The sequence below is a fragment of the Macrobrachium nipponense genome, chromosome 12, assembly GCF_015104395.2.
Source record: "Macrobrachium nipponense isolate FS-2020 chromosome 12, ASM1510439v2, whole genome shotgun sequence".
NCBI lineage: Eukaryota > Metazoa > Arthropoda > Malacostraca > Decapoda > Palaemonidae > Macrobrachium > Macrobrachium nipponense.
This window is the reverse complement of record NC_087205.1, coordinates 70,795,832-70,820,562: the sequence shown is the minus strand read 5'-3', so window position 1 is coordinate 70,820,562 and position 24,731 is coordinate 70,795,832. Positions and strand designations below refer to the sequence as shown.

Below are 24,731 nucleotides of genomic sequence, written 5' to 3'. Positions count from 1 at the left end.
AGTCACTTGTCATAATTTTTGCACCGTTTTCTATTAGGCCTTACATAAAGTGTTATACATGAAAATGTGCGCAATTTTATGTAGAATACAACAAAAAATAACTCATGGTTGTAGCTTTTATCAGTTTTGAAATATTTTCATTTAAATCACGATAAATAGAAAAAATTCGACCTTCACAGTCAACTTTAACTCAACCCAAATGGTCAAAAAATGCATTTGTAAGCTAAAACTCTTACAGTCTAGTAATATTCAATCAATTACCGTCATATGCAACAAACTGAAACTCACTAGCACAATATTTTGATTTATGGTTAATTTTTGAAAAGAAACTTTTTTTCCATTCCTCTGCTGAAAATCTCCGAATTTCTTTAGTCACCTTGTTGTAATTTTTGCACAGTTTTCTATTAGGCCTTACATAAAGTGTTATACATGAAAATGTGCGCAATGTTATATAAAATACAACAAAAAATAACTCCTGGTTGTAGCTTTTATCAGTTTTGAAATATTTCCATATAAATCACGATAAATAGAAAAAATTCGACCTTCGGTTAACTTTAAATCGACTGAAATGGTAGAAAAATGCAATTGTAAGCTAAAACTCTTGCAGTCTAGTAATACTCAATCAATTACCTTAATTTTGTAACAAACGGGAAGTCTCTAGCACAACCATTCGATTTATGGTGAATTTTTGAAAAAAACTTTTTCCATCCCTCCGCGCACGGTAACTCTGCTGAAAATCTCCGAATTTCTTTAGTCACCTTGTTGTATTTTTTGCACCGTTTTCTATTAGGCCTTACATAAAGTGTTATACATGAAAATGTGTGCAATGTCATGTAGAATACAACAAAAAGTAGCTCACGGTTGTAGCTTTTATGAGTTTTGAAATATTTTCATATAAATCACGATAAATAGACAAAATTCAACCTTTGGTCAACTTTAACTCTACCGAAATGGTTGAAAAATGCAATTGTAAGCTAAAACACTTACAGTCTAGTAATATTCAATCAATTACCTTCATTTTGCAACAAACGGGAAGTCTCTAGGACAATCTTTCGATTTATGGTGAATTTTTGAAAAACACTTTTTTTATGTCCGTTTTGCTCACAGCGTGATTTGTATACAATTATATATGAATTTTTTTTTACGTTGTCATATATTCCAATACTTATATATCATAATGATATTTTTTCATTTCTGATGATTGCATACTAAACTTCAGGCGATGACAAAAAAAAGGAGCCAAAAATCAACTCAATCTTACAAACTAAGCGTGCTGTGATTTTTTGAAAAAAGCTTTTTTTCCGCTTTGGCGCTAACTCCCGAACGCTGCCGGCATACGAGAGACACTTTGGGAAATAGCCGCTCAGCGTTTAAGAGCTAATAAATGGTTTAATCAGACCACTGTATTTTGGATCTGTTTAATAAATTAAAAAAATAATTGAGTAAAGATGTTGAAGATTCTGACAAAATTTCCTTTAAGGAACTTAATATTCATAGTTGGCCGAGTGAAAACTAAAAAATGAAATAGAATATACATGCTTAATTTTGTGCGTTGCTTTGTATCTGCCGCATTCTAGAAATGTGCCATTTTTAGTTACTCATCTAGTGCCCATTGTTATATACGGTAGTTGAAACCATTCAAGGACACAATATTACTTCAAAGTAACATTTTTAAAATAAAAACACCACAATCTAACACTTGATTTAATTTCCTTTAGTTCTGTTGTTCTGCCAAATATCCTATAAGCACCATGGTCGAAATTCTTAGCACTGCGTCATATTGACCACTTTTAATTTCAGCAATAATTGTTCTTAACCTGTTTCCAAAACTTTCATCCTATAGTCCATGGTCAAAATCGATAATATTGTCCAGTATTCAACGTACAGCAAATAAAAACCTACCACTAAGCGATATAAATTCATTAGTCTCTTTTAGTCTTTAAAAATAAATATAATACTACACTGTAATCACATCAAATCTAATCAACTTGAATGTTATTGTCAAGACGGGGTTAAATAGCAAGTAGCTCTTACCTTCACGACAGGCTTATCCCAAGCAGAATCATATATCAAAGGTTCTTGCTTTGTTGTATCAACTTCAACTGTCACTTTTCCATTGCTCAAGACAATAATTATGAATTTGGAAAAAGCAGATTTCATAGCAGCATGCATGGCAAACCTGAAAATAGTATCTTGCATAGTGTTTTATATAGAGCAGCTAAACACTAAGATTAGCATACTGTACAGTACATTCAGTACAATTTATTCAGATGAGAACATTACATTAAAACTATTCTCTTAAGGAACTACAGACAGTCCCCTGTTTATGGCAGTTTGCCATAACCAGAAAAATGCTGTAAACCAGAGCATAATAATATTAATGGGAATAATTGGGGCTTACAACACCATAAAACCAGATTACGGCATTGTGAGCCAAGTGTCGCAAAGTCAGAACGCTGTAACCCGGGGACTGCTTTACAGGTAATTTCTTCTACATGAAAACCATTTTTTGTATGAGAAAGCACTAGATCATTACCGTTTTTATATAAGATTTTCCCCCTCTGGTGTTAGTAATGAAATTAGTTCTTTCACCTTTTTTCTGACTCAAGAAACCATGATATAATTAAATTAATGAATATGTAATGAACAAGATAACTGCAGGATCAGCTAGGGAAAGTGCACAAAAATTAATGTATACTGAGCAGTGGCAGAGAATGTATATTTCAGGTTTTGGACTATTGACATTTCATGAAGGTCAAAACAAATGGTAAAAGTATATCTGCCATGAAATACAAAAGGCAGAACTATTCTTGCAATATTCTGAGATACAAAAATACTGCAAAGCCAACTTCATTTGCACTTCCATACATATACAAACCTATACCTCAATTCTTTCATTTTTTTCCCTCTTGATTAATTACTTTGTGGTCTACTATGTTTGAAGGCATATAAGACCCTTGTACATACAACACTCCCTCCAATTTTAAAAATGAATTATAATTTTTGTTTATATGGAAGCATTTAACTTAAAAAATATAAATTTTCACAATATAATTTATTTGGATATTTACCTAATGTTAAAGTTAGTTTACATCTCCACGCCAATTAGGCAAGTCGGAATTCAAACAAAAAATCAAATGGCTGCCTGGATGACCGGCTAGTTCACCTGTTCTCCACCAAGTGTTTCAAATGTTTTAGCTCTGGTCAGAATTCTCCTTGACAGCTCACGAAGTTGTGGTGGGGCTGGTTGGAGTCTATTTTAACAGTAGGTAAGTATCCAAATAGTGCATTTTACTATGAAAATTTATATTATTTGAGGTGAATCTTACCTGCTGCTAGTTAGCTGATTCTCACATTAAGAGGATGGTGGGTAGTGCAGCTAGAGAAAAATCACTCAGCCACTCGAGCTAAAGGATTCTTCTATGAAACCCAAAACATTCTTACCCGATCCGAAATACTTTCTGGATTTTACTACCACCAGAAATTGGATTCCATTCAGGGAGCAAGGCTCTCATGCATGTGCAGCAAAGAGCAGCCTTGCGGCAAAAACCACTTCAATTCAGCCAGAATGAAACAGAAGCAGCATGAGGGAACTCATGCGCCGGGGTCTAAAAACCCTATAAAACGAGTCACTTAAAATAAATACATACCTTTATGATGTAAAGGTATGCTCCCATACAAAATTTGTACCTTCATGCTCCCCAAAATATTAAAAACTGGGATTTAAACAAAAGAACCTAGAGGATGGGTCTTTCTTTGGTTCAGTTAAAAGACTAATACTAGTAGCAGACTAAGGGCTTCACTGTTTTCAAACACAATTCTACATACTTAAGGTAGTGAGCGGGTAAAACCAAACTGCACTTCTACTGCACCACATCAATCCTATCCTGAAGCAACAAATTGACTTAACATTAAATGAAGTTGCAACTGCTACTCACATTATGAATCCTTCAATAAAGGCAGAAGATAAGGAGCTGGTTCTCATGCACTAGCCTAATCAAATACGTCACAGAGGACTTTGTGTTCTTTGACAAAGATGTTCTAGATTTTTAAAACCACAAAGAAAAGGTTAACTTTGCCTTTTCCAGGCTCGGCCTTTAATAAAGACCGATCATCCTTCAACAAAGAATTCTCTGATTTCTAAAATCACAAAACAAAAAGTTAACTTTGTCTCCTCCAGGCTTAACCATTGACAAAGACAGCTGGGTTTTCTAAAACAAAACAAAAGGTTAATTTTGCCTCTTCCAGACTTAACCTTTGACAACGACATCTAGGTTTCCAAAAACCACAACACAAAAGGTTAACTTTCCCTCTTCCAGGATTAACTTTTGGGAAAATCCAAGGTTTCTAAAAGGATAACTACCTCTTCCAGGCTTAACCTGTTTGATTAAGTTTTATTTGCCTCAGCAGGACAGAGAAGTATTTCCTCTTCTTCCCCAATAAGGTTATATTGGAATTCTTACAGTTCTCTGAAAAACGTAGCCTTACCATCACTCTCTGCTCTAAGGCAAAAGATAAAATAGCATTCCCTTTACAATAGCTTAAAGAAATGTGCTTGCAATAAATTTATTCTTTTAACTGCCAATAGTGCTAAATAAAAGGTTTCATAGTAAATAATTCATACACAGTTTAGAACTGCATCTAAACTCCTGAGAGAGACTGATATAGAGATGAAGGGGCTTCAATCTGAGCACGTTATGGTGCTGATCCTCAGCAAGATCTAAAAGCACATGATGCAATACTAGGGAAAGTATGGAACGATAACCTTGAAGGTAGACAACAAAATAGTCTATCTCTAAGAAAGCAGAAAAACATTGATATCTTCCAAGTTCCATGTGCTGAAAATTTATTTCCTCTACAATTTCTGTTCTGACACAAGGTCACTGTTGTTCTCCACTTGATTAAGGACAGAGCCTATGAAACCTTGAAGATACTCTTATTGGGAGGGGAAATTCTAACATCTCCAAGCAGTTAAGAAGATGCACAAGTTAGTGGAAATGCATGCAATTCTGTAGTTTGAGTTGATTTCCTCCTAACAGAAGAATAAGAGACAAATCTACCAAGCACTAGAAATTCTGAAAATCAGTTGCTCTGCGGCTACAAGAGCTCTACAGGAGAAACTAAGCAATTCTTGAACTTGAAATCACTTAGGAACAAAAATGGACAACTCTTGGTTACAGTCCCCTCCTACAGTACCTGGTGACGAAGATGGTCCTGGATTACTTACAAATTTAATGAGCGTTGGTTGAAAGTTGTAATCTCTTATGCAAAGACTGTACATTAATTTAGCCTGATTATCTGATAAAATCCCCAGTGAGGCCATGTTTCCTAATAAAGAAACCCCTTAACATATAGGAAGCTTCCTTCAGGCCTAAAATTTTTCAAGAAGCAAGTGCCTTCCCTATATACTCGCATATTATGCGACTTTTGAAACCTAATTTTGAAGCTAATTTTAAAGGGGTCGCATCATACACGCGGTATAAAATTAGCGTGCCGTCTATGCTTTCCCAAATCGGCAGATCGCGATAGTTACTACCGGAGGAAAACAGTAGATCTTTTAAAAATGATATTGTTAAGATACAATAAAGTTTTGTACATACTTACCTGGCAGATATATACTTAGCTATAGACTCCGTCGTCCCCGACAGAAATTCGAATTTCGCGGCACACGCTGCAGGTAGGTCAGGTGATCTACCCCCCCTGCCGCTGGGTGGCAGGAATAGGAACGATTACCGTTCTAGAACCAGATTTTCTCTTCCACCTGTCTCCTGAGGGGAGGCTGGGTGGGCCATCAATCGTATATATCTGCCAGGTAAGTATGTACAAAACTTTATTGTATCTTAACAATATCATTTTTGTACATGGAACTTACCCAGCAGATATATACTTAGCTGATTGACACCCTTGGTGGTGGGAAAGAGACAACTATTTACTGAATAGACAGGTAAACAACATACGTTGTCGGTAATAAATAAATAAAACCTTGGTTCCTACTTGATCAGCGGCGGAAGACTCCATGGCTAATGCCTAGGAATCTGCTTCGCTCAAGAGCCTCAGCGAGGATGTGACCTATGGCTAAGAGTTCTTGTGGGTCTGTCGATGGGGTCTTATCCATTTACTCGACAGAGCCTCTTACATGACAATATGCCTATGCCTAGTGGCATAATTAAAGAGCACAACACCGATCCCGATCACCTGATCCTAACACGAGGGTTAGTGCTTAAGTTGAAAAGAGTTATCTACAAACTCCTTTCAAACAACCCAAAGAAAAAACACGACATTAAATAAAATTTAACTCGCTAGTTAAGGATCAGTATCTGCTCCCTATCCCAGCAATGTATCCGCAGACACGTATCAACCAAGAGAGAAGGATCCCTCGAAGGTTATCTTGACATCCTTCGGATAATGGGAAGTCAACACAGAGTTGCATCTCATGTATGTGACAGCTAATATGTCCTTTGGCATGACATATTGTTAGGGAAAGAACAAGAATTCGGAAAAGCTCGCACTTCATGCACTTTTAATTCTCAGCTGTTTGAAGGAATCATCAATGCACTTATCAAGTGCTTAGGAGATCACAATGTCTCAAAGAAGGTCAGGGCGTTCTTTGATACAGATCTCTTCTGGGTGAAGCCTGGAGCCTGGCTAGCGCTTCGTGCCTGGCAGGCGCCTAGCGCCTGTCTAGCGCCTCGCGCCTGGCTGGAGCCTTGCGCCTGAATGGCGCCTAGAGCCTGGCGGAGCCTCACGCCTGGATGGCGCCTTGCGCCAGGCTGGCGCCTCGCGCCTGGCTGGCGCCTCGCGCCTGGCTGGCGCCTCGCGCCTGGCTGGTGCCTGATTGGCTCCTCCTTCCTGGCTAGCGCCTCGCGCCTGGCGTGCCTTGCGTCTGGCTGGCGCCTTGCGCCTGGAAGGCACCTGGAGCCTGGCAGAAGACTTCATGATTACTGTCTATGAGTCTGCATGCCTCAAGAGTTTCAGCGAGGTAGGGACCTATGACTGACAAACCCATTCTGGATCAATGTCAATGGGGGCTAGCCCGCTTACACGACAGAGCCTTCTCGGATCGTGCCAATGGGGGCTGACCCACTTACATGGCAGAGCCTTACCTGTATCATATCAATGGGACTAGCCCTCTTACATGACAGAGCTTTAGGTTTCTCTTTACTGGGAAGGAGCCTTGCGCCTGGATGGATCCTCAATCCTGACTGGAGCCTAGCCTTGAAGGAGCCTGGCACCTGGATGGCGCCTGGCTGGCTTCTAGAGCCTGGCTGGCTCCTAGAACCTGGCTGGCGCCTCGCGCCTGGCTTGGCTCCTCCACACTTGCTGGAGCTTCGAGCTTGGAAGAGTCTCTAGGCTGTCTGGCGATGTCCACATCGGACACTCTTATATCTGTCCGATTTGTTCGCCTCTGGCGCATTTGCGCCAGGTTGGAGGCCCGCTCCTTCTCAGTATCTGACCATGACAGTGTTCCTTGGAACTGTCCGCCTCTGGCGTTTTTCGCCTGTATTGGCATTTGGCACCTGGCTGGCGCTACATTGTTCGAGAGTCCTGAACAACCACATAGTTTATCAGGAGACTGGAGAAGGGTGGAAGAAATTCTTCCCCTTTGAGCTTTTGGCCCCTGGCAAGGGGAGGTGATTTTAGTCAGCTACACCCAGTAGATGACAGGATATCTAGCAATACAAGAGAGAAGAGTCTTCCTCCAAGGAGGCTCCTTCGTGAACACTTCTTTTGCTAACGAGATCTCTTCTTACATGTTGATGAGGTTCCTCGTTGCAGAATCTTCCCTATCCTTGCCTGAAGGAAGGGAAGGAGTCTGGAAGTCGAAGGAGACTCTGAGCTGAAATTGGGCGGAACCCTGATTTCTAGCTCTTATTGTATCCTTCTGGGAAGCATTTTGAGCTCTCATCGCACCCTGAAGACTCTGTAGGCAAACGTTTAAACCATCTCTTCTTCTGTAGATGAAAATGTAAGTACCCTGCCTGGGCAACGAAACTTCTATCTGAAAGCGTTGCGTCAGGAATAGAGGGATTTAGTTCTTTTGCCAGACATACTATGCTGGCAAGAACCCATTGCCGAGTCTCCATTGAATCTGATGCGAGATTCCAATGCACAAAAAATTCACTTGTCTTCTTGGTTGTTTAGGGCTAAGAGAAACAAAGAATTCCTTCATAAACTTCCTCAAAGAAGTTTGATGAGGAGCAGTTCCATTTTGTCGGAACACGGAATCTGTGGCCACAAAAAGATCCCATTCGAAGTACATGATATCCTACTCTTGTCGTATTGCGGTATCGTATAAGATCCCGAAGATCTTAATCCTCTGTTATCTCTAATTCCCCTTGTAGAGACAGAGTATAGCCTTTTACTGCGCTTTTTGATAGCAGATATATACATAGGTGATTCTTCCCTCTGAAAGTGAAGAAAAAACCTCGCTATGTGGTTCATAGAGGTATTGGAAGAGGACAGTTTCCTCATTCCATCTAGCACGATCTGCAGCAATTCTATGTCTTAGCCATGACTATTGTCATTTACCTTGAAAAAACCTCTCGTTGATGTCCACTTCTGGTCAGTCTGCACGCCGACAGACTCAGAGTGGAGAGGTTTTTTAGGTCTATTTATAATAGATTCTGATAGAATATCCAGATACTCTTGGAAAAGCCTTACGAAACATGCTGTGAGAAGAACGTGACTTCTGTGAATCCAACCTCTCTAAGGCCAAAATGAAGCATACATCCTCTCTTCCTTTGACGCCCATTTATCTTAATATCTGTTAAGAATTTATAACTAGGGGAAAAAAGACTAAAGTTTATTCCCCTTCTTTAAATTTAAAGATGTCTTATATTGCTACCTCTCTTGGTTTGAGGAAAAGGAAGCAGTCTAAAGGAAGCCTGTTCGTCTTCTACCTTACAAAGAGATCTATGAAGAAGACTTTCCGCAGGTTCTCACAACTCTTTTCAATAAATGTTAGACATACGTTAACAGTTATTATCTTCGATCGAGAAGGTTCTCACGGACATGCAAAATCTTGCATCGAACCTCTTAAGGATCGTTACGTTCCGTGTCTGTTCCCAAATAGGTTCTCTTTTGTTAACGCGAACAGGTGCGAAAAAAAAAAAGAGATTCTCGATGCTCTTTGCGATATGAGAGAGTCGTGGAATTGGCCTAAGTGATTAAAATAAATCATTTCATCATTCCTTGTAAGCGACCCCTTTTCGATTAAATGGGTAACGAAATCAGGAACGAATCTTGCCGTTACCGAGCCTGCTGTCTGAGAGGCTACGGACCTCTAGGTTAATAACTTGCCTAAAACGAGAAAATATCTTGGATGGCGCAGCTGGCGCTTCTGGCGCAATTTGCGCCAGGCTGGCGCTTCCTTCTAGTTCTTTTTAGGTTATTGTGCCATAACATCTATGCCTTTATGGTACCCGCGACATCCTCACATGTTAATTCCGTTCTTAGTGGGGAAAAAACTTTTATATACGTAGTATAGTCCAATCACGGAAACAACTTCTGCCACTAAGAGAATGTTTTCCATCCGACTCACCCAACTTCTCTTGATCAATATCCGATTCTAAAAAGGTTGTGTGCGTTTCTCGAAAGGATGAGAGAATTATATATATCGCGCTCTGCCGTATTAAAATCCTTTATAATACTGTCACATTGTGGTAAACAGCATTAATCTAGGAAACCTTTGTAAGGATACTAGGAATTCTGTAGTTAACCTCGGTATGTGCATAAGACTTGACCATACCGTAGTCTTAAAGTGAATTCTCTACTACATTCATCTTCTCACTAAGCATGTACTATAATAAGCCATGCTTTCGTAAGCATGAGAGCATTATACAATATAAAGTTCCGCTGCGTTAGAATCCTTTAAAAATGTTACCTACGGTAAACAGCATTGAAATGTAGTAATATCTTTCTTATTGAAAGCTTCTTAGCAAAAGGCAGACAATATTTTATTTATGTTTGCTTAACTATCCCCTCAATCCGAGGCTAAAACCACGATTGTAGGGGAGAGACACGGTTAGTCATTCCATCCCGCAGGAGAGAGACATGTAACCGACGACTCATGACCGACACCTACATGATACTGCGTTGGTGTTTAAGCGATAGCAGTCTCGTTAGCCGACTGGCCTTACTCTTCCAGAGTTGCCAGCTACTCCATTTAATAAAGGAATCTTATAAAATTATTATCGAACTTCAGGAAGTTCTTATAATGCATATTTAAGCGAAACAAGACTTCGATAAATCTAGAAGCTAAGTAGGTGTTGTCTTAACAATCCCTTTAAGCGTAGTCCTTCCTAGGAAATTCCTGGAAGAATACTGGTAATTGAGTTGCTCACCAAAGAAGTAACTACGGTATGTGCTTATGATTTGCCGTATCGTATTCTCATACAGCATACTCTACTACCTTCTTTCCCTGCCGAGGCAGATAGAGAAAGGAAAAATTTTTACTATCTTCGTTCTTTTCGTTAATAGAACGATAGAAAGAGTATATATATCTCCTTAAGGAAGGAAGTTAATCCAGGAACTCTTTAAATCTTCGTGATTTCCTCATAAATCGTGGAAGAGACAGAATTCCTGTTCATCTGTAGTGTTTACGGAAGGAAGTAGATATTTCCTATCCGCCATCATACCCAAACGTCGATGAGATTCTTATAAGAAAACTCCCAAAGCTCTTGCCTCTTCATAACAAGGGAAGAGCATGAATGAAGGAGAGAGTCCTCTGAATAATGAAAAAATGGCTTCTCTTAGTATCAGAATCCTTCTGGCAAAAGCGACGGCCGCCTGTGCGACATCTTGCACCTTTGCCAGGGGAAAGTTGCTCAAGTTAAAAACTCAAAGAGGAGCCTCGCGACTGACCTCTCTCTCATAAGAAGATTTGGAATATTCTGGCGCCTGGCTCCTTGCGCCTAACGCCTAGCGCCTGGATAGTTCCGCGCGCCTGGAATGTTCCGCACGCTAGAAAGGAGACTCACTCCTGGAACGTTCCGCTTGCGTGGAAGGTTCCGTGCGCCCTGATAGTTCCGAGCGCCTACTAGACCCATTTAGAAAGAGCCTCTTGCCGGAAACGTTCAATGGAAGGATCGTTCTGATTGCCAATCTACTATAAGGCTCCTGGCTCTAGCCGTCTGTTTTTCTGGCGCAATTTGCGCCAGGCTGGCGCTTCGTCTCTTTGAAGGCGCCTTGCGCCAAGAAAAATTTTCTAGAACGCGGCTCGCGTTTGGTTGTAGGAAAGCGGCTCACGCTAGTCTGTTAGCTGGAACGCGGCTCGCTGCTGGCTATTGGAACGTAGCTCACGCTAGCTTGCTGGAACGCGGCTTCCTGGCAGCGGCTGGCTCTTGCTCAGTGTTCTCTTAGTTTTCAGAGAACGCGCTAGATCATCGAAACTCCAAACATACATTCTTCGTCTTTTCGGATGTAAGATGAAGAGACGTACTTTTTTAAGGATGCCTTATCAATGGCTATCCTTGGCAGTCTGGTACGTTCTACAGAACCTGCCGAGGGGACGCCTGACCGGTGGGGGTTCTCCCTAACCTTCCTGCAGCTGTCGACTTTCCTCCTCCACTGGGTCTGGGAGTTTGGAAGAGGTCTAGGCCTGGAAGCGCTACGGAGCCGATCAGACGCACCCTCCACTGCACTGGGAACACTATATTCACTTCTTACCTTTTAAGAGCTCGCCTTTTGAGCTCCATCCATTTATCTTCAAATTTGCACATATGAATTTGTAGATTCTGTGGAGTAAGAAGGTGATGAGGATGCAACAACTACTAGTATTGTCAATACTCTAACTGCTCGTTAGTACGAGAGCTCTTAAAGCTTCTAAAGGAAGCGTATCTAGTTATATGCTTTCTGACTTCCTAAAGTAGGAAGTTAGATCTTACATTCCTTCATCAAGTTCTAACACTTATACACGTATTAGTGAAAAAAAAATATCAATATTTCCCTTATTGCAAAATATAAGAGTGTCTACCGAAAAATTCGGTAGTTTCACGTAATATATTCTTCGAAATTTCGAAGCCAAATTCATTAAAAAGTTAATAAAAGCGTATGCCAAACCAAAGACCCAGTACTTCCCTGCAAAAGACAGCCCAGAAGGTCGATGGCGATGAAAAAACGAAAATCAAGTCAGGAGGTAGCAACAACGTATGTTGACACTACCGCGACAGAGAAAATCTGGTTCTAGAACGGTAATCGTTCCTATTCCTGCCACCCAGCGGCAGGGGCGGTAGATCACCTGACCTACCTGCAGCGTGTGCCGCGAAATTCGAATTTCTGTCGGGGACGACGGAGTCTATAGCTAAGTATATATCTGCTGGGTAAGTTCCATGTACAAAAAGTTATGCTTTACTTGTACTTCACTATATCCAGTAATATTGTATGCATTCTCATATTACTATTGTATTTTAAAATACAAAAGAGCGATCGTGCGCCATTTGCATTATTTTGGTTTATACAACATGTTTAACTGTTCTAGACTAACCATCTATAATTTCCAAATCAGTTGATTAAGGCACAACACCGAAGGATTTTTTACTTTTTGTTTTACTCAGTAAAAGAAACATTTGTTACTTGAACTATTTTTTTCATTTTAGGATATGCAGGTAAGTGAAAATTTATTAAAGTAAAAAAAAATGCATAAAATTAATAAACTAAAATCCTCCAAAGTCGTTCTCCGTGTCATATCAACAAATACTGCTCCGAATTCTTTGCCATCAAGGCAGTCATCATATTCGTCATCTTCCAGATCTTTGATCATTTCATCTTCATCTCCTGCATCTTCGTACAGGACATCGTCAATTCATATGGAAGGTATAGTCTTGTCACCGTGGCGAGCTCCCTGGCGTGGCTTTTAAAGATCTGCCCTTATGCTAATTTTACAACAACAACAACTGCCCGTGTGTGACAGACCTTTGAATGTCCTTGAGACAAACCCCGAGGCTATAATTATAAGATTATAAGGGGTTTTCATTCCCAGGTACTTTAATCTCCTTCCTATTCGGCCCTGCTCTCTCTCTCTCTCTCTCTCTCTCTCTCTCTCTCTCTCTCTCTCTCTCTCTCTCTCTCTCTCTCTTCCCTAAATCTTACAGCTGTCCGAGCGAGAGCTTTTTTCATTGGACAACATAGGGCCTCATTTCGCATTTTCTATACCTATTTATTTTGTATATGATTGCCCTTTCTCGGCTGTGAAGTTGATGTCTATCCATGGCTGTGAGGAATAACTTGTAAGTCGGTGTCAAAGTCACTCCACACTTCAGTCAGGCCAAAACTTTGCCATATCGCATTCAAGCAATATTCAGTCGTTGTTTCCTATCTATTATTTTCTGAGAGAGAGAGAGAGAGAGAGAGAGAGAGAGAGAGAGAGAGAGAGAGAGAGAGAGAGAGAGAGTCTGTCTGTAAGAGAGAGAGAGAGAGTCTGTCTGTATACGATTGTTTATTTTCTCACTCGTCAAACTTACTGTTATGCTTTATTTCATATTTCCTTGCTCACCAATTTATTCTATACCTACGATATTAAGAAATCAAGATATGTGTAGAAGGGAGAACTGCCTCCATACTGTACAGTCAGTATGGATTTAAACGCATGTGGAACTGGTTGAAATATTCGCAACAGCACCAAAATGAGATGCCCTGTTGATAGAAAATCTGACTCCGTTTCTTGTTATTGCATTAAAAAGCTTTATCAATCGTGAACCTACGTAATTTATTTAGAATTCTGCGCAACGGAAAAGATAATATTTGATATCTGTAATGGGAGAAATGGTTTTATCTCTGTTGTTGTTATAAATTTGGCAGATATGCGATCAAACACGTGGGTGGACCAAAACAGCCCAGCCAGAGAGCTCCGCTCATTTTGGAAATGCTATTGTTTGGCGTGCTAAGCTTACCCGATTCATTTGGGTGTGCGCTGCAGCAGCTGCTACTGCTACTCAAATAATTGCATTTTTCTTACTAATCCCAAGTTGACCATGGAAAATCCCAAGATTAACCAAAAATCCCAAGATAATAAAATAATTGACATATACCAAGCTTTGGAGTCCTAAATATTTACTCTGTCTATCAAGAAAAGATACTGATAAATTGAATTGACGGTATCTTTCCTGAGAGAGAGAGAGAGAGAGAGAGAGAGAGAGAGAGAGAGAGAGAGAGAGAGAGAGAGAGAGAGAGTATTCTTCATGTAATCAGTAAAATACACTAATAAAAACAAAAACTAGGTACTGTATGCAAAGCGCACACATCATCGTTAGCTTCCCGTGTGTTACGTGTAAACGTTCATTCTAAGAAATTCACAGAGTAGTATAACTAACACCTGATTGGCTGGTTGGTAGCCATGGAGATCTGTTATCCAATGACTGCCCTCTGCTTCTGTTCTATTTATAGACATATGCCGTGGATGACACTAGGTTTGAACGTTACCATGTTCGTGATTTTCTGACTGCTGACGGCAAAAATTACTCGATAATTTTCTTTATATAATTATTTCTTCGTGAAAACAATAATATAACGGGATCATTTTAACTATAATGTATAGTGGTATGAAAAATACCAGTGCGTCGTAGCGATGCGTCATCAATATTGTGGTATGAAAATACCACATGGTGTTGTAGCAATACGTAATCACAAATTACAAATCCTTTTCCCGGACCATCCTCAAAATTTTACGACTTTTCAACTCCAAGATCGATATGGTGATATATATTATATAGTCATACTTATTGTTGAAATTCACAAGTTGAACTGCAAAACATTATTAGATTTTGATTGTTATGTACATATATATTTTTGCATTTTACGGAATGTTTGTTTTGAAAATAATAGCTATTAGTGAACATATGATATTCATTGTCCCACTATTTTATTATAGGTGATCTTAATTATCTCACATTCATGTAACAGTATTATATTAATATTTATTTAAATAAACTGTAATTAATAAATAACAATAATGAAAAACATAAAGGAAAAGAATGTTTTTGCTGCAGTAGTGATGTTTGTTTGATTATGCATCTGACCTCACATTTCCGAAATTGAAAAATTCCAAAAACCGAAACATCGGAATGTGTGTGTACTGCACATTTATTTTTAAACACGCACACGATGTCTACACATTTACTGTTACCCGTTGGTAAAAGACTCAAATTACAGTTATTTATTTCAGAGAGAGAGGAGAGATTAGGGAGAGAGAGAGAGAAGACGAGAGAGAGAGAGAGAGAGAAGAGATTTAGGACTCCAAGGCGTGTTATTTTTACAATTCTTTTATTATCTTGGGATTCTTTTTTAATCTTGAGATCTTCTATTCAATTCTCGAGATTAGTAAGAAAATTACCGTAACTTGACTAGCAGCAGCACACATCTGAACGACTCGGCCATAAGCACACTAAAGCACCAACCTTATGAACTGACCTCGGAAAAGGAACTCGCATGATACATGAGATACATGACAAAACCACTGTTTATTGGTGAAAATTTTGGGGTCGCATGATATGCGAGATCGCACATTACTCGAGTATATACGGTATTTATCTTTGACAGACAAGCCTGCATATTTTAAGTATCACCTCCACACCACTAGATAAGAATGAGGCTTTAGAGAATTAAAAATCATAATGCACAGAAACTGGGCCAGATGAAGCAACGGGTCCTTCGCCTTTGGAATACTGCTGACAGTGTTGGCCAACTTGAACCAATGATTCAGTAGAGAAGCTTCTTGCTCCCAAAGTCAACACCATCCACCTATGGGCAACAAATCCCTGACAATAACCATAAAGGTGCTGTACACTAACCCAAACAAAGCGCACTGAACAGCAATACCTTCTTGTAAATACATCTTGAAGGAACTTGCGTGACTGAAGATATAAGTTTCTGTATGTCTACCACAAGTCTGACCGTTCTTTAGAATGACACGAAAACCATGCTAGAAAAGTCACACAGTATGGGGACATACACTTCATATTATTCAGTCTCAAACCATTTGGCAAAAATGGCACGCAGCCAGCTGGGATAGAAGGGAGGAGAGACAGGAACCCCTCGAGGAAACCAAAAATGGTTGCAGTAGGTAAAGGTTGATAATTGATAGTGTGTGTATGCCTGAGAGAGAGAGAGAGAGAGAGTAATCAGTGTGCATCATTGTTAACGTGTTTACACTCTTGCAGATTAAGAGCCCAGCTGTGAAGTCAGTGGGAAGTAGCCCCCTTCCCTCACCCAATAACCCATCATCATCCCTTCCCTCTTCTCTCTATTATCTCACTCCATGCACAGAACACTGGCTCATAAGACATTATTTTCTTTTTTCTTTTGATTGTTACAGAAAATTTTTTTTCAAAAGTTTTGGTAGAAAAACAGAATGTTTGACATAAACATTGAACAAACAAGATACCACTGTATATCTCAAAGCAAGTACGTTTCAGCACTTAACTTACTTAGAGGAAAGAAAAGATATTTCTCAGCAAAGGTTTTAAGGTTATAAAGCATGAATCACTTATTTACTTTACTAAGATTTAGATACTAGTTGTAAGGCAATTATTTGATTCATTAATAAAAACTGAATCTTAAAAGAAGACTTAAATATCATAACTTAGAAAATTATTAAATTAATTTCCACAACAATGGTCTACTGCAGGTTTATTCTCACTTTATTGACATTTTTGGTTTCTTAAAAAGATTATATCTACATGCCTATTTTATGAGAAAACTAAGTCTGAATAGTCTAGATAAAAAAATTTAAAAATTGGAATTTTCCTAATAAAATGATAGCGAAAGGATGAATTCAATATCTTCCAACATGAGGAGAGAAAACTTCTAATATAGAATGTTTAAATTCAAAAGATCCAAAACCTTGCATTGAAATCTTCCTTACATCTGAAATATAACTGAGTGAAAAAATAATTTGATAGAGTATTTGACTATGGGCTTGAAGCATAACACATTATATCTGAAACTACCAGGGACAAATCTTGTAAACATACTTCTGTGAACATGAAAAAGCACTTCCGCGGGAGACTGGCGAACTCATGTTACAAGGGACACTGCTTAGTCCAAGACCCTCACTGCAAAGACCTTCTTTGGGCATCTTCACACGAACCAAGCATAAGTACTGAACTGAGTTAGGTTCAGCAGGTTCTAACTCTCTCTCCAACTGTTAAAATGAAAATAGCATTTAATTTATACAGACTAGAATTTGTTCTTAATGATATATTAGACCTTAAATAAACATCATTAATATATTGTACTCTCTCTTTCTCTCTGCCATTTGCTTAGCTGATAACTAGGTTCTATACCTTGCACAGCATCCGATATGAAAAACAAGATCAAGTAATAAAAAGAATGAAAAATAAGACAACAATGGAAGTATGCTGAAGTTAGGAATGGTTTTTATCTTTCACTCAAACTGCTAGATGAATACTATTCCAAATGGTACAGTTCAAAACCCATTCATGTTTCTGGGAGAGAAAATTTTTGCAAGCTCTTGTACTATATGGAATTCTAACTGTATAATGAATTCACTTTGATTTGTCATCATTTTACTTACCTACATGGCAAATGTTCCTCATTACTCATTATAACTAGGAATTTTAGCAATACGTAATAGATCATTTCCATGAAATAGTTATATCATGCTTCAATCAATGCAGCTTTATCAGATCTCTCTTTACTTTCAGATATAAAAGAGCATTGATCCAAATTATTCTGAACTTATTTCACCATAAATCCATTACTGGACTAATAATTAACCGATATTTGTGGTCTTCAAATGGCCCACAAACTTCATTGTGTTGTTTAACAAGCATATGAAGAAAGGAGCTGTTCTGTTCTTGAGTATATGGATCCTTGGTCCCAAGCAATTAACTGCCCCACTTTTTTAGGTCTCTTACCCTGTATTCAGTTCACAGAATTCCAAAGATCTTAGCTGATTTCAATATTGCTTGGGCATCCCAAACATAATCAATTCAAATAACCTACTTTGATTCATCCACGCATTTTCTTTGCGATAAAAAACTGAAGGGTAGATATTTTCTTTATGGCTGCAGAGGTTTTTGTCTTTTTTGAATGTTAGTTGCAAAAAACTTTTTCTTTACGGTAATTTGCTGGAGAGAAAAACACTACTGTATCTGTATGTCATCTGGCATTACTTTTCTAGTGTTCCCAGTGTTATCTTGGGATATCTAGTGTCATGTAGTTAACAATGAAATAAATGGTGAGATATTTAGCTAGTCTTCTGAAGTTACTCCTGTCTGGCTTCAGATAACTTTGGTGAGATATTTAGCTAGTCTTCTGAAGTTACTCCTGTCTGGCTTCAGATAACTTTGCTTTTTGTGTAAGTTCAAATGACAGGTTTTCTAATAAACTGCTCCATAATGGTTTTCTCTCTTGGTTAGTTAATTCACTAATAAATTATTGCAATAAGGGTCTACGACATGGATATTGTAAAATAATGAAATATCTATATCTGGTGTATATATGAATTTTTATAATAAAAGCGAGTTTTATTCAATACTTACCAAACAATTATTGAGCTGTAGGATCCTTACTTCGGCAGACCAAAATTCAAACTTTCGCAGTGGTGCTGTCATCACTAGTGTAGGTGACAGGTAACCACCCACTTCCGATTGACAGGTATAACAACACCACACCCCTCAATTCATATTTTGGCCGCTAACTCCACCTGTGGGGAGGAGGGAGGGCTCCAATTAAATAATTGCTTGGTAAGTATTGAATAAAACTTGCTTTTATTATAAAAATTTATTTTATTCAAGGATCTTACCAAGCAATTACTATTGAGTTGATTACACATTGAAAGGTGTACGGGAGTAGAGATAACACCTTCTGAAAATAAAGTGAATTCTCAAAAGGGTTAATGTGTGGTAGCATAGGAAAAATAATTGTCATACCTTACCTTGTAAGCGAGCTGCTGCAGGTAAGTACTGCCTCTGGTTGGTACTCAGCTTACTCAGTACAGAGAATGGTAGCAAGACTTATCAATGAATTTACAAAGAAACAATGCCCCTGCCTTGGATAAAAGCCAGATACAGCAACAAATAACAATAAACAGTCACCTACACCAACTATAAAACCTAAACCCTTTATACTATGTTGCTTCTCCCAATACCATGCCAGCAACGGATAAAGGACCACGAGTACTACAGTTCTCAAACACTTTCTCAATTTCTTTCAAATAATGAGTCGCAAACACTGACTTTGATCTCCAAAACGTAGACTGTAGGATTGCTGACAATGACAGGTTATGGAGAAAAGTGAGTGAGGCGGTGACAGCTCTCACTTTGTGCACTTTTACTTTTAAAAGCGGAAATGATTCACTGTGAGTGTGCCTCGATTATCAATGACCTTACAAAGAAAAACAGAGCATCCTTAGATAAAGGTCAAAAAGGGTCCTTCACAGAACACACACATGAAGTAGAGGTTCTTATTTTTTCTATTCTGTGAAGATAATATCTTACACCCTTACAAGACAGAAAAGTCCTTCTTCTTCCAGACCGAAAATGTCCTTAAGATTCTTCAGGACAAAAGAGCGAGGCCAAGGGTCCAACAGGTTTTCGTTCTTTGCAAGAAACTGAAGGACTAAGGAACAGACTGCATCTCTCTGAGCAAATCCAATTCTTCTGTCTATTGCATGAAGTTTGCTCACAAGTTTCACCTTTTTTCAGACTTTTTGCACAGTTTCGATTATGGATCAGAAGCCGTTGCAAAAGCTGGATCAATGGATTAAAACTTGCAAGCGAGGTCACTTTGACTTTAGTGTGCCAAGTACCCATGAAGGAAAGAAATTCTTCGAGAAAATAGACAGAGTCCAAAAATTTTAGATGCCGAGCAAACTCATGCAACCATTAACAAACTCATGCAACCATTAACCCCTCCTGAAGAGGACATCCCCTATCAACCACCAACCATCCCTGAAAAGGATAATATATCCACAGATACTGTTTCCAGTGAAGAAAACTCCCATCAAGACATGTCTGATGAGGAAAAACATTAATTGAAACCTGTTCAAATGATGGACACACTGAAATGACAAGCCCTATTTCTTCTGTGTTCAATACCAAAGGTTGGACCACTGTTCGCAAGAAGAAAGTCTTCAGAAAGACAATTCAAGAAGAAACAACCCCTCTCACCAGCAAGTTTGTCACCACAATTACTGTCTCACCTCTTCCAAAATACAAAGCCTCTTATACTGAAGTATAGGAGAGACACAGATGAGTTTCTTCGTGGGAATTCTGTTCTTACACTGCTAGACCCATCAGAAAAAATAAAGAACGCAGTCATTTGCAGATATCCAACCATTCTGCTTCTTGACCCCATTCTACAACTTGAAAATATAATAGATGCAAAAATATGCACTATTAAATCTGGAAAAACCACCATTCCTACAAGGAAAGTCATTGCCACCTTCCAAGGAACAATCCCCAAACAAGTTTCCCTTGGTATATGGGGATCATTCCCCATTGAAGCCTTCATTCCAGAGCCACTCTGATGCTTCAAGTGTCACAAATTTGGACACCACAGCAGCTGCTGCACAGCCACAGAAAGGTGTGGCATATGCAGCAAAACTCACCCAATCAAGAAATGCCTAGATGCCTTCAGGAACCAAAAATGCAAGTTTCGACTTGAAAAAATTGAGAAAATCAAGAACAATTCTCAACCCATACTACCTACAAGACCTTAAAATCACATTCCAAAACCTGATAAAGAAGTTGGAATAACTAGGCAAAAACTGCAAAGAGAAGTCAAAGCAGCACTACAGAAGATAGCCAGTGACAAGCCAATACCCAAAGAAGCAGTACCAAGCACTTCAGAACCTTCCTCTCCCCTTCCTTCCAATCCCAACCCCTCATCCACCTCTAAGGTTGACAGCCCTCCTTCCCAAACCCATCCGTCTCCTTCCCTTTCAGACAGCCCAAACAGAGCCAACCAAGTTCCCAAAGTAAGTGAAACCTCAATAACACTTACAATGGATGGAATCATCATTCTCTTTGAACTTCTTATAGGGAAACCTGTAAACAGACACCCTGCTAAACAGCATACAACCCCACCTCATCCCAAACTTTAAACCTAAGCACCTGATGTTCAATCTGAACAGCAGCTGCCTCAATCATCCCATCCCTGTTCCTCTTCTCAAGGCCTTAATGAGCGGTCAGAGAAGAGCAACAAGCCCAAGACGCCATTAAGTGAACACATCTGATGGCATACAGCCATCCTGTGTATAAGTAAAATTCATCCAATCACTGCATCATTCATCACATCTCAAGGGAACTTTGAATCACAAACTTTTTCTTCAACTCTAAATTTATCTTTTCCTTTCCTTGCTATCCTACTTTCGGGGACTTGCTTCTATAATACTTTATCTATCACTAAAACTTTTCATTTCTGGCCCAGTTGTTAAATTGGAGCTGAATGGTATGTTCCAGAGAAAACTCCTTCATCCATCACCAATTACCAGTTCTAAGAAGCAAGAGCCCGTGCAAGTACAAAGCTGGCTTAATCTATCATCATTATCATCATCACACATTTCGCCAATGCTTGAGTAATTAAAAAGAGAATCTTCTTCGTTAAATTCTTCATCGAAGTCGAATGAAGGGACTCATAAGGAGGACGGGAAAGGTACTTCAGGATGACATCCAGATTCCATACTATACAGTCCTTTGGCACTTTCGAGGTCTCAAAAGACCAAATAAGGTCCAACAGATCACTACTGGAGGAAAGGTCAAGTCCTCTACCTTTAAAGACAGAATTGAGCATAGCTCGATACCCTTTAATTGTTGAGGGAGACAACTTCCTTGCGGACTTCAGATAATGGAAGTCCACAATTTGACTTAGAGAGGTCTCAGAAGATACTTTAACTTGTCTATTGTCTACACCATCTTTGGAAGACGTTCCACTTGGCCTGGTACAATCTGTCAGAAGTGCGTTTGCATCATGCAATAGCTTCTGCAACTCTGCATGAAAAGCCTTTTGCCCTGACGAGGCTCCTGACAGTCTGAAGCCTGTCAGGGCCAGAGTGAACACTTGATTGAAACAATGGAAATGGGGTTGTTTGAGCAGCAACTTCTTTTGAGGAAGGAGCCTTGGAAAATCTACCAACATGTGAAGCAGTGAAGCAGGTTCGGAAACCACTTCTTCCTTGGTCAAAATGGAGCTACTAATGTCAGGTGAACATTTTGATGAAGTTTCACTTTGTTGAGGACCTACCTAATCATCCTGAAGGGGAGAAAGGCATAAGCGTCCAGCCCCGGCCAGTCCAACAACACTGGATCTACTGACTAAGCCAGTGGGTCTGGGACTGGAGAGCAGAACAATTGGAGACAACCTATCTACAACCTTCCCCAAGTCTTCCACAGATTGAAACATACTCTCAAATTCAACGTCCACTCCAATGGGAGAACTTGACGACCTCTGCTAAGTTTGTCTGCCAGCACATTCATACTTTCTTGAACAGTGTGGAACCAGGCTGACTTGATGTTCCTCTGTCCAAAGAAGGTCCCAGGCCATCAAGAACAGAGTGAAAGAGCATGTCTGCCCCGTTTCTGAATCTAGGACAAGGCTGTGAAGTTGGCAGAATGAATGGACACCACCTGGCCTGAAACTAGCAATACAAAGTCCCAAAGGTTCAGGTATACTGCTAGAAGCTCCTTGACATTGATGTGATGAGTCCTTTGAGCCTCCATGAGGACAATCCTAACACTTTGCGATCTTGCAGAAGAGCTCCCCAATCTACATCCAACGTGTCTGAATAAAACTGTAGGCTGGGGTTCAAAGGAAGAAGGGTACACCTTCTTGAAGCCTCTCTCTCGGATTCCATCAAGATCATCCTTTATTCATCTGTAACCGGGAAAGTTATCGAGTCGGGATGTCTTTTCCTGCACCAGTTCGCCTTGAGAAGGAACTGCAGTGTTCTTGAGTGAAGTCGTCCTAGGTTCACAAACTTCTCCACTGACGAAAGTCCCCAGCAAACTCATCCACTGTACTACCAAGCAAGACGAACAGGTGAGGAGCTCTAGAACTGTCGAAGACATGACTACTCTTTTCGGGGACAGAGAAGCCCGAAAAATCAGCGTCCAGAGTCATCCCCAAATAGAGAATGCTCTGAGAAGGTATCAATTGGGACTTCGTCATGTTGATTACTATGTCTAACACCTGGGTTAAGCAGAGTCCTCATCAGGTCCTTCCCACACTGACTTTCTGAAGAGGTGTGGAGAAGCCAGTCATCCAGGTAAAGAGATGCATTTACTCCAATCAAATGCAGCCACTGACCCAAAGGAGTTAGAACCCTGGTGAAAACTTGAGGTGCTGTCGACGAGCTAAGGCACAGTGCCTGAAATTGAAACACTTTGTTCTGAAAAATGAACTGCCGGTACTTCCCAGAGTCCTGATGGATCAAAACATGGAAGTAGGCATCCTGCATGTCCAGGGATACAATCCAATACTCCTGGCAAAGCGAAGCTAGCACAGGACTCATTGTTTCCGTCTTGAATTTCATTTCCAGATCATAGAAATTCAGGGTTCTGACATCTGGAATGGGCCACCAGGCCCCCCGATGCTTTGGGGACTAGAAAGAGCCCCTCCAACTTGTTGATGACCTTTTCTACTGCTACTTTGAGGATTAAGGCTTCTACTTCCTCCTTGAGCACTGAAAACCTCTCCGAGCTGATGGAATATGCAGTTAACTTGCTGGGAACTTTGGAAAGGGGTGGTCTTTCCTTAAAATAATGTGGCAGGATCACAAGCGAAGCAACAAGATCTTCCCCACTTACTATTATTGTTTTGACTGATAAACTTTCCCCTCTGCCACACTTTCCTCATCATGTTCTAAATACACGCAGGGCAATTGGCCTACCAAAATACAGAACACACAAAACACAAACACATGTACTCACCTTAGACTCGAGATACTCAGGGCAAGGAGCTGTGCCATCCACTGGATACAGTCGTCGCGACATAACACCCACTGCATTTCACTACCCACGACAGACAAACACCAAAACCATACAACAACTCAAAAAACAACACCCCAATCACTATGCAAACAAATACCAACAGCTTGAAAACAACACGGCAAATCATACATCTCAAACCCTGCACAACAAACCACAACCACCAACACTGTCTCCAACAGACAACTCACAAAACCATCAAAATGCAAAATCAAGAACAACAAACCTCTTCAGTTCAACAACCACCAGACAGACACATGCACAACAACCATACAATATCAATATAAATCAAGAAAACACCCAATAACCACTGACTACTTCTGACTGACCATCTTTTCCAACTTCCTGACTCCTTACGACTCTCGTAACAGACTCTCACCATAGACTGCTTCAGCGACCGCTCCAACAGACAACCCAGACGCTTATGCCCGCCATCAAACCACTCCTTATTATCCATCCACCAATTACGATCTTTCTCTCTCTCTCTCGATCGCTCACTCAATCACACTCTTCAGAAAACCACATACGCACTTACATACTATCATACAGCAACACCAAGCACGACATATCAAACATATGAAAATATTTAAACTCTCAACCCAACGACACCCTCGCTTACTCTCTCTCTCTCTTTCTCACGCAACCCTCGAAGACGTTGTCAAATGTAACTACCACTATCAATCACTCCTCCATATTACTTCCCGTTATATTTAACGTCTCCTTACACTCACAACACCCACACTAAATTGCTTTCCGCAACACCCAAGTATGCTCGGATGCAGGCCC

The 24,731-nt window shown here is 39.8% G+C and overlaps 1 protein-coding gene across 1 annotated transcript in view; it reads right to left on the bottom strand.

The window, feature by feature from the left end:
* Window positions 1-2,034: 2,034 nt before the first annotated feature.
* The window catches only part of LOC135224596 (RAD52 motif-containing protein 1-like), a gene marked incomplete at its 3' end in the record, with an annotated part of 57,436 nt that continues 34,739 nt past the window's right edge, over window positions 2,035-24,731 (bottom strand). The window contains 2 exon segments of the mRNA XM_064263738.1: window positions 2,035-2,179; window positions 16,968-17,137. Of these exon segments, the coding sequence (XP_064119808.1) occupies window positions 2,035-2,179; window positions 16,968-17,137 (315 nt within the window).